This window comes from Balaenoptera ricei, chromosome X (genome assembly GCF_028023285.1).
Source record: "Balaenoptera ricei isolate mBalRic1 chromosome X, mBalRic1.hap2, whole genome shotgun sequence".
Classification (NCBI taxonomy): Eukaryota; Metazoa; Chordata; class Mammalia; order Artiodactyla; family Balaenopteridae; genus Balaenoptera; species Balaenoptera ricei.
Genome location: NC_082660.1, coordinates 76,199,518 through 76,211,152, shown reverse-complemented (window position 1 = coordinate 76,211,152; position 11,635 = coordinate 76,199,518). Strand labels below are relative to the sequence as shown.

Genomic DNA, 11,635 nt, shown 5'->3' with positions numbered 1-11,635 from the left:
ACCTAATGAAACTTAAAAGCTTTTGCACAACAAAGGAAACCATAAACAAGATGAAAAGACAACCCTCAGAATGGGAGAAAATATTTGCAAATGAAGCAACTGACAAAGGATTAATCTCCAAAATATACAAGCAGCTCATGCAGCTCAAAATCAAAAAAACAAACAACCCAATCCAAAAATGGGCAGAAGACCTAAATAGATATTTCTCCAAAGAAGATATACAGATTGCCAACAAACACATGAAAGAATGCTCAACATCATTAATCATTAGAGAAATGCAAATCAAAACGACCATGAGATACCATCTCACACCGGTGAGAATGGCCATCATCAAAAAATCTAGAAACAATAAATGCTGGAGAGGGTGTGGAGAAAAGGGAACACTCTTGCACTGTTGGTGGGAATGTAAATTGATACACCCACTATGGAAAACAGTATGGCGGTTCCTTAAAAAACTAAAAATAAAACTGCCATATGACCCAGCAATCTCACTACTGGGCATATACCCTGAGAAAACCATAATTCAAAAAGAGTCATGTACCAAAATGTTCATTGCAGCTCTATTTACAATAGCCAGGACATGGAAGCAACCTAAGTGTCCATCAACAGATAAATGGATAAAGAAGATGCAGCACATATATACAATGGAATATTACTCAGCCATAAAAAGAAACAAAATTGAGTTATTTGTAGTGAGGTGGATGGACCTAGAGTCTGTCATACCGAGTGAAGTAAGTCAGAAAGAGAAAAACTAATACCGTATGCTAACACATACGTCTGGAATCTAAGAAGAAAAAAAAAAAGTCATGAAGAACCTAAGGGTAAGGTGGGAATAAAGACACAGACCTACTAGAGAATGGACTTGAAGATATGGGAAGGGGGAAAGTTAAGCTGTGACAAAGTGATAGAGTGGCATGGACATATATACACTACCAAAGGTAAAATAGATAGCTAGTGGGAAGCAGCCGCATAGCACAGGAATATCAGCTCGGTGCTTTGTGACCACCTAGAGGGGTTGGATAGGGAGGGTGGGAGGGAGGGAGATGCAAGAGGGAAGAGATATGGGAACATATGTATATGTATTACTTATTCACTTTTTTATAAAGCAGAAACTAACACACCATTGTAAAGAAATTATACTCCAATAAAGATGTTAAAAAAAAATTTAAAGATGAATTTGGAAAGAATTGGCATTATAACTATTTGGAATCTTCCAGTCCATCAACATGGTGTGTTTTCCATTTACTTAGGCCTTATTTGATATCTTTCATCAGTGTTCTGTAGTTTTCAGCATACAGCTCATATATTTTTTGATATATACTTTAATATTTCCCTGGGAGGTATTGTGAATGATATTGTTTGTTTTTATTTCAATTTCCACTTGTTCATTGGTAGTGTATAGAAATACTGTTGATTTTTGTATGTTCATCTTACCAACCTGCAGATGTCCCAAAGTTACTTACATTAATTCTAAGAGGTTTTTTGTAGATTCCTTGGGATTGTCTACATAGACAATCATGTCATTTGCTAATGGGGGAGTTTTATTCATTTCCTTTCAAATTTGGAATTCTTTTATTTTGTTTTCTTCCCTTTTTCCATTGTCAATGACTTCAAGGAGTGGTGAGAGCAGATGTTCTTGCTGGTTTCTGATTGTAGGGGGAAAACATTCAGGCTTTCACCATTAAGTATATTTGCTGTAGGTTTTTTTTTTAGATATCTTTTATCAGATTTATCATCAAGCATGAATGTAGAATCCTGTCAACTGCTTTATCTGCATCAACTGAGATGATTATACATTTTTTTTTTCTTTTTTGGTTTGTTAATATGGTGAATTATATTGATTGATTTTCAAATGTTGAATCAGTCTTGCATTCCTGGGATAAACTCTACTTGTTGATAATATATTATTCTTTTTATATATTGTTGGATTTGAATTAACATTTTGTTGAGGATTTTTGAGTTTATATTCATGAGGGTTGTTGTTTTATAGTTTTCTTTTCTTGTATTGTCTTTGTATCTTTTGATGCTGGTCTCAAAACACTTACCAGCATTAGTAAGTGTTCCTTCCTCTTTTGTTTTCTGGACAAGATTGTATAGAAAATGTATTCATTTTTCCCCTAAATATTTGGTGAAATTCAGCATTTTTCTTTTTGGAAGGTTTACTATTATGAATTCTAGTTCTTTTATAGATATAGGGTTAATCAGTTTATCTATCTCATCTTGTCTGAGTTGTGGTAGTTTGTGGTTTTCAAGGAATTGGTCCATTTCATGTAAATTGGAAAATGTATGTGCACAGAGTTGTTCATAGGGTACTTTATTATCCTATTAATGTCTGTGGAGTCAGTAGTGATATCTCCTCTTTTATTCATGATTTTGGTTATTTGTACTTTCTTTTTTCTTTATCTTGTTAAAGGATTATCAATTTCATTGATTTTTTTTTCAAAGAACCATCTTTTGGTTTTATTGATTTTCTCCATTGTTTTTCTGTTCTCAGTCTCATTGATTTCAGTTCTTATTATTTCCCTTCTTATGTTTGCTTTGGATACTTTTGTACATATATTTTTAAGTAATTTGATTACATTAAAATTACTCCTTATAGTTTCTCTACATTACAACACAGATACCTGGAACAGACACCACGGGACTTTACCTTCTAGCTAAGCTCTTCCATTCTAGCCAAGCTTTTAAAATTATAAATGAAAACCTTACAATCAAGCTTCATTCTATCTCTCCTTTTTGTTAAGTTGACTGAGCTTTCTCTGTGGTTATGTCATCTGGCATTTCCCCACTTCTGATGTTTTCCCTTTTCTCAAGTCAGACCTGTATCATATGATACTTTCTACTATAGGCAGATTTCTATCTGCAAAGCCATGGCAAGCCCTTTCTTTCTTTATCCCAAGCCAAATCTAGAGCATAATGTTAAGAACTCCCATTTATTGTATAGCTACTAGTTACCAGACACCATGCTAAACACTTTACATGCATTTTATCTAATCTACACAGCAAGCCATTTGTTAGGGGCTATTATCCATTTCATTGAGAATAACAGAAGCTCAGAGAAGTAACATGATTTGCCAGGCCATAGAGCTAATATGTGGTAGAGCAAAATTCTAAATCCAGGTCTGTCTGAATGCAAAGTTATGCTCATCGACACTACACTATATAACCTTCAATATTCTTCTTTTATTAAAATGAAAATATTTTATTTTTAATATCAGAATACCTTAGATAGCTATAATTAATGTACTACACTGTAGTTCATTCTCATTCTAACTTCTTTATATACATAGAACAGAGACACTCTTACCCAAGGTTGTAGCTCACCTCTACTTCCTCATAGACTTTTAATCACCCACTCCTGAGCTGCTTACAATTTCTTACCCAATACACAGGAAGTCTCATCTCTCTGGCACTACTGCCTTCCTCTTTTGTCCAAGCCTGCTCCCAATATACTGGTATAATTCAGGGATTTTCAAACTTTATTGTGCATCAGAATCACCAGAAGGTCTTGTTAAACAGATTGCTGGGTCCCGTCGCTAGAGTCTCTGATTCAGTAGATCTGGGGTGGGGGCCAAGAATTTGCATTTCTGAAAATTTTCCAGGTGAAGCTGCTGCTTCTGGTTCAGGGACCTCACTTCAGGTATCACTGGTATAATGATATGCCTGATCAAATGGTCTTTGGTATGTTTTCATAATATTGGCAGAATTATAAACTAGTTATGAATTCCCACCTAATGAGCTTAGTTTAAAACATATGGAAGAAAAAAGCATAGAGAAGAAAAAAGTCTGAAGAGCACCAGTCACTAAAGTTTTTCCACACAAAATATATTTCATCACCAACAAAACTTGAAAACGTCTACACATCATTGACCCATTTAGAAGATCACAGTCTCCATTAGCTTATGAAAGGCTATAAGAATTATGTCAATAAAGCTACTTCTCGCAATATATTTAACCAAGTGTTTCTTAAACTTATTTGGTCATAAAACACTTTTCCAGGTATAACATGCTGTACACTAGTGTTATTCAGGACACACTTTGAGAAATGCTGTTCTAAAATAATCTCTTTTACAGGAAAGGTCAGGCATCCCTGGGGATCTGCCAGAATCATAGAGGCTTGGTGCCTGTTCAGCTGCATTCATACCATACAGAGGAGTTATTTACTCTGTTCAGGATCGAGGTCTGATTTTCTCTAGTGTGACTCTTAGAACATCGGAATTAGTTATTTCTGAGCAAAATTATGCCACACTTAAAATTTACTTAAGGACAGAGATTCAGAAACCATAATAGGGGATACCAAAGGACTTTCAGGGATCAACTATCTCTATTCTAAGTATGTGTATCATCAGACACTTGATAATCGGATACAGACTTTTGACCTGAATTGATATCAGACTAAACTGTTCAGTATGTAAACTTCACCATTCAGTTTTTTTAAAATCAAGACAATGATTTTTCATATCTGATATTCTGAAACATTGCCTAGTCTAAACTTTCCCAACAGCAGTTAAGCAAGCTCAACTTTTAGTTCTGTCAGAAGGCTGGAATGGAGTTCTGTTGGATCAAGTGACTTGGACCTATTTAGTAAAACATAGGTGCTTTCCTACAATCATCTCACTACCTTGGCCTTTAGCTCCCTCTGACCATTGTTTGTCGACCCTTTTTATATGAACATACTTCTCCCTGATCATAGAGAAATCAAAAGTAAGAGTATTTGAATAACTCTATCTTTTGCCATTACACCATTAGCCTGAAGCAATGGGCCAGGGATAGAGATATATTTGAGAGTCAGCCTCATAAAACAAGAGGTGGAGTACAGGATTAGTTATACACATGAAAGCTCCACTGCTGATGCTTATAAAATTCATTTGGTGTTAAATTTATAATTAGTGTTATTATTTAATATGCTAAGATAGTTCTGTATATCAATTTTGATAAATAACTGAACTATTTTACCTTAATGGTTTTAGGTAGCTAAGCTTTTAAAAAACCAGACCTATAGCCTCTTGGGACATTCATATTTGCTTTGCTTTTCAAAGCCTTCTATTTCACAAAAATCACACAACACCATCTGTTAATAACATATTTTAAAATGTTTGTATCTGGATAGTGTATTACAATTAGCAGGCACTTTTTCATTTAAACCTAATAACAATTTTGTGAGGTAGGTAAAGTCAAGACTTCAGATGGCCTTCAAAACAGCTTAGTCAAAATGCTAATCACTGTTGTTGTTATTTTTATTACCAGTAATGTATATGGCAGACATTCCTGATCCTTACTCTATCCCTTGTTCTTACCATCAATATGGGAAGTTTCATTTTCTACTTTTTCCATGTCTTCAGTTATTTTAATTTTTAAAGAATAAATTACTTTTATAATCAAAAACACTAAAGGTTTTTAAGTCTGTTAGAACTGAATTAGCTTCTAAAGGGATATCACGTCTAAGGGGAAATCAAATTCATCATCATAAATGAGGTTTTTTCAGTACTAAACATAAAATATCTATATTACTGAGTGAAACAAAATAACTGCCAGAAATATAACTAAGGATTCTCTGAACAAGTCTGGAGCTGAGAATAAGAAATCAACTCTTACTGTCTCATCCACCAGTGTAAGAAGTGTAGCATAATCATGAAGCCTGAGGAATGCAGAGTGTCAAGCCCTTGGGTTTTCAAGTAGAAAACAGAGCAATTACCATTATTAAATGGTCAAATAATTTATATGCATTTATTAATAAAAAATAGGTGAGTATTAACATTATCTGCATAAAGGAGAAATACAACAATTGGAGAAGCAGATCAACGAAGGCACAAATGCATTCTCAGAGAAGGAGCACAGACTTTGGTGAGAATGATTGATAAGTCTCTCTGAGGTGTGCAAGGGTGGTCAACATCTGTTTCATATTTAGATGTGGTTTGTCTGCCAGAGAGTGTCTCATCTCATTTCTTATATAGTATCCCTGAGCTTCAAGCTCTCTCTTCCTCATATCCAGGCATGTGGAAAAGTGATGGATGAGGCTCAGGAATTGAAAGAGGGTGTCAGTTTCACACATTACTCTTTGCCTAACTGCATTAAGGTGGTTGCCTCAAAATGCCATATATCCAAGAAATGTGAAGGGCAGGTATGGATGAAGGAATTTTTAGTCTTCATCTCAATCTCTTACTTTAGTTACTAGGATACAGATATTAATAGCACTGGATGCAGATATTAACAGCACTGTGTGTATGTGTTTTTGTGTGTTTTAAATTCAGATTTCAACAATCAGAGCTGACTGGATGATCCCACTTAATACCCATTCCCTATTCACATATAAAGCTTATTCAAAATGATACTGCTAGTGATATTAACAAGTTATTGATCTGATATTTTACCAGGCTGTTTGGCAGGTCATGTGTTCCTAATTAAATTTTCATTGATCCTTGAGGAACAGCATTATAATGAACAAGGAATAGATTTGAAAGCTCTGCACACAGTACACAAATATAAACGTACATATACAATAAATTATTTTAAAGAGTTTTTAAGGTCGATTTTCAGCATTTTGCATACCTCTCCTCCATAGAGTCTGTCATACAGAGTGAAGTAAGTCAGAAAGAGAAAAACAAATACAGTATGCTAACACATATATATGGAGTCGAAGAAAAAAAAAAAAGGGTCATGAAGAACTTAGTGGCAAGATGGGAATAAAGACACAGACCTACTAGAGAATGGACTTGAGGATATGGGGAGGGGGAGGGGTGAGCTGTGACAGGGTGAGAGAGTGTCATGGACATATATACACTACCAAATGTAAAATAAATAGCTAGTGGGAAGCAGCCGCATAGCACAGGGAGATCAGCTCGGTGATTTGTGACCACCTAGAGGGGTGGGATAGGGAGGGTGGGAGGGAGGGAGGTGCAAGAGGGAAGAGATATGGGAACATATGTATATGTATAACTGATTCACTTTGTTATAAAGCAGAAACTAACACACCATTGTAAAGCAATTATACTTCAATAAATATGTTTTAAAAAAAAATCCAAAGATTCCACAGGGAGATCAGCTCGGTGCTTTGTGACCACCTAGAGGGGTGGGAGAGGGAGGGTGGGAGGGAGGGAGATGCAAGAGGGAAGAGATATGGGAACATATGTATATGTATAACTGATTCACTTTGTTATAAAGCAGAAACTAACACACCGTTGTAAAGCAGTTATACTCCAATAAAGATGTTAAAAAAAATCCAAAGATTCTTTTCAAAGTCACTTAACGTGCTAATGGTTCAAAACTGTTTTAGTTTTCCACTTAGAAGATGTATTGAATGTCCAGATACAGAACATAATTTAAATTTTTACTTAGCAGTATAATATAGTAGAGCTATAGGCTCTATGTTCAAATCCCAGACTCATCTTTTACTAGTAGTTTAACTTTGGGAAGTTTTTCAGCCTCTCTGTGTCTCTGCCTCAGTTCCTCGCCTATAAACCCTCATAAATTTGTGAGGATGACAGATATTCCATGTAAAGCTTCTCGCATGGTCAGAGTGAATGACCAGTAAGTCACTACCTTTTGTTCACTTAGCAGATAAAAACCTGGCTAGCCAGCTTGATGATATTCTCTTCCTCTCCAGAATGGTGGTGGTGTGCTGGGTTCTATGGTATATATACACATTAGGAAGATGTCCCTTTTCTGAAGACACCCTCAGTGAGTATTCTAGAGTTCCGTGGTGCTGAAATATCTTGCAGGGAAAAATCTGGTGGTTAAGTAGGCATTATGATTGTAATTTCAAGTAGTGATAAATATAAGTGCTGAGCATATTTAATCTCATTATATCAGGTAAGGCACCTCTCAGGACTTGCAGCTCCCTTAACAACTAGATATTAAAAAGGCAATCAAACTCAGTGTTTCCTAAGGCACAAATCAAGTCAGGGTACATTCCTTTGTAAAAATGTGAAACAATAAATATAAGTGCTAAAATGCAAAGTGTTTCTGGAATGGTTAGATTTTTCTTGACCAAATCTCCCACGTACAGACAGCAATTTAATCATTTAGACAAATCTTCCTCAATTTAAATTAGAAAGCCACACGAGGCCTGGAGCAAGATAAACAGGTCCACAAATTAGAGAGTGTTGCTAAAAGGAAACCTCATAGCAATCTCCCTTAACTGCAATTACTAGCTGGGTTTTGCAAAGAATGAAGATTTATCTGTGAAAACTAATGTGTCCTTAGGCTAATACCCCTAATTTTGGTCTGGGACTCTGGAATGATAATACTCATGCTTGTAATTACCTTTGATAAGCTTAAAAACCATGGGAAAGCCACTTTCATGTGACATTTGTGACCTTTTTTCTGAAGTAAGTTTTGGCATGGGCATGTCTTTGTTTGCCTATTTACAGTTCAAGTGAATTTCCAAGACTGTGGATTTGGAAGCTCTGGCTTTAGCCCTGAAATTCCACATTCCTTCTCTTTCCAGACTTCCGTAGCCTACTGGGCAGCCTAGTAGCTATCTCCATAACAAAGCAGGGCCTCTCCTGGCAGGTAAACCTACCCAGTGATTCCGCCCCTCAGGGGCGTGGCAGTACTATTTCCTGGAGCAATCTTAAGGGGTGGTTCCACTTTGCATTTGCACTCAACTACTTTGCTGCCTCCTCTGTAACTGCCAGACCTGCTTCAGCTGTTGCTCAGGTAACTCCCATCTCTCGCTGGCACCACTATAGGCAGAGGTGGTTGATAAAAGGCCTCTAACGTGTGCCTGCCTGCCTGCTTTCCTACCCCTTTCTTTCATGATCTCTCTCTGTTTGTTCCTTAGGGAGAGCATCTGGGGAGTACCTTGCTGACCACTGAGAAGATGATGAGCTCAAACTATTGGAGTGAGATGAGCAGCAGCAGCTGTGGGACTCAGCAATCCCCAGAAGGGCTGCAGTGCCAGCCCCAGCATTACCACTGCTACCATCAGTCAAGCCAAGCCCAGCAGCCTCCAGAAAAAAATGTAGTGTATGAGCGAGTGAGGACTTACAGTGGGCCCATGAACAAGGTGGTTGAGGCCTTGGACCCCATCGACTCACAGGAAGTGTGCTCCTCTCTCAAAACTGCCTCCTCCTACCAAAGCTTGCTTTGGAGCGACTGTTCCCAGGTACCACAAAGACAGCTATGCCAGAAAGGGGAAATCTTTGTTGCCTTTATTTGCTTTTGAACCTCATTTCTTTTCTTTCTGCTTCTCTGGCTCTGTTCTACAGGATATTATCTCTTGGATTGCAGCTATATATGCAATGTATGGTCACCCAAATTCCATCTCTTGGCTGTTCTTTCATTTACTAGTTCCCGTAGCCATTTGTTTATCAGTTCCAGTGATTTTCATAATCTAACTAGAGCACAGGATGGTTCATTTTTTGTTGAATTAGATTGGAATATATGACCTGAGGTATTCTTTTGCTCCTACCACAAAGCAATCCTCAACTTGAATACAGTCATTTTTATAAAATAGGTTCCCACTGATTCACTTCATATCAAAAGTAAACAGGTTTTTTTGTATCAAATATGGTGGTGCAGGGACAATGGCATGTATGGAGTGACGAGCAATTATTTGTGTTTAGCAAATAGTATGCTACTCCAGGATAAGTGACAGGCACAATGTCTATTTGAATTGTCATATGTGTTTCATCTTTTGAAAATGATGCATTGGTTCTTGTATAGTCAAGGTGGATAATTTATTTTTTTATTTTTTATTTTTTTTAATACATTTTAATTTATTGCTTTATTTTTGGCTGCATTGGGTCTTTGTTGCTGTGCGCGGGCTTCTCATTGTGGTGGCTTCTCTTGTTGCAGAGCACGGGCTCTAGGCGCGGGCTTCAGTAGTTGTGGCTCTCTGGCTTCAGTAGTTGTGGCTCGCTGGCTTCACTAGTTGTGGCACACGGGCTTAGTTGCTCCGTGGCATGTGGGATCTTCCCAGACCAGGGATCGAACCCGTGTCCCCTGCATTGGCAGGCGGATTCTTAACCACTGCGTCACCACGGAAACCCCAGGTGGATAATTTATGAATATTAGTAGAAGGAATATTGAAAGAGTGAATATAAGATTGAGGAAGGCAAGATGTAAGCAATTGTTACATGAAAGCTAAAAATGGTGGAAGTCTAAGACACCCTTTAAAATGAAACAAATTTGTTTTTAAAGGGGTTAGTTTAGCATCAGTATCTGTGTTAATAATCTTGCCAATGAATATGAAAGAACACTGTAAGAATATAAAATTAACAGCTCTATGCCTGTTTTCATCTTTGACTCTCTTTATATTAAATTTGCATGTCTTTAAGCTTTCTGGAAACTTCCATCCAAACTGAAATTATGTTTCAAGATACAAGTAGTACTGTGAAGAGCTCAAAAAGCAACCATCGGGCTGATATCTTATGTTGCATTGTTATGCTGATCTGGAATAATATGGATTATTTTTCCCAAAACAATAATTTTAATTAGGATATGAAGCAACATTTCTAAAGTATATAAAGAAACTATTTTATCATTGTTTTCTTTTTTATTAATTTATTTCTTTATTTTTGGCTATGTTGGGTCTTCGTTTGTGTGAGGGCTTTCTCTAGTTGTGGCAAGCAGGGACCACGCTTCATCGCAGTGCGCGGGCCTTTCACTATCGCGGCCTCTCTTGTTGCAGAGCACAGGCTCCAGACGCGCAGGCTCAGTAGTTGTGGCTCACGGGCCCAGCCGCTCCGCGGCATGTGGGATCCTCCCAGACCAAGGCTCGAACCCGTGTCCCCTGCATTGGCAGGCAGACTCTCAACCACCGCGCCACCTGGGAAGCCCGAAACTATTTTAAAAAGAAGTTTTTAAAGATATAGGTAACCCAACAACTACAAAGGCCACAATTTTCCTGTTTTATTTCACTCCTAGCTTAATTTGAGGGAAAAATATGAAGAAAACCCCAGTATTCACTGTCAGTAATTTCCTATTTGAGAAAAACTCCACCTGCATTGAAGTCAAAGGGAAGAAAAATAAAAGGTCAAAACTACTAGTTTGTGATAATAATAATGAAAATGTACATTCCAGTATTCAGTGATGTTAATGAACAACAAAGTGGGTGTCACCTATATTCCTGAGTAGCCCCAAAACAATGGGGAAGTTGAAACAACAGTTACCATTATCATACGAATGCTAAAATCACCCTATCTGGCGTAGTTATTTAAATACATTAACCTCTTTTCTTATCAACTTCCTAGTAAAAGAAAAATAAATAGATAGAAATTTAAAAAGCTGAAATTTGGCAAATTATAAACATTGACCACAGAACAACTTTTAGGGTCACACTTTATTGTATACTCCATAGTTCAACTTTCCTTTTTAATATTCCTGGGACCAAGCTGGTTGAGTTTTTTACGAGACTCACCTTTCTACCTGATATTTGCTAAGTGATCCTCACAAGACTAGCTCCATCCTGAAATGTAGTTCCCCCAAGGAGTTTATAAAGAGCCTTAGGGACAGAAAGTATGGCCGCAGAAACAGGGAAAAGAGATTGGAATGGAGGGTGTTGTGAAGTCTGAAGTGATTTATAGTTGAAAAGAAAGAAAAGGGCTGGGTGAGGAAGAGGGAGGTGAACTTCTAGATATGTGGTAAAGGAAAAAAAATAAGAATCTTCATTCTCTTAGTGAAATAAAGAAAA

At 37.1% G+C, this 11,635-nt stretch overlaps 1 protein-coding gene across 1 annotated transcript in view; it reads left to right on the top strand.

Moving 5' to 3' along the window:
- The first annotated feature begins 8,821 nt into the window (after nt 1-8,821).
- Nucleotides 8,822-11,635, top strand: part of POF1B (POF1B actin binding protein) — a 95,431-nt gene continuing 92,617 nt past the window's right edge. The window contains exon 1 of the mRNA XM_059910710.1: nt 8,822-9,106. Coding sequence (XP_059766693.1) covers nt 8,822-9,106 — 285 coding nt within the window. The remainder of the gene's footprint in view (nt 9,107-11,635) is intronic.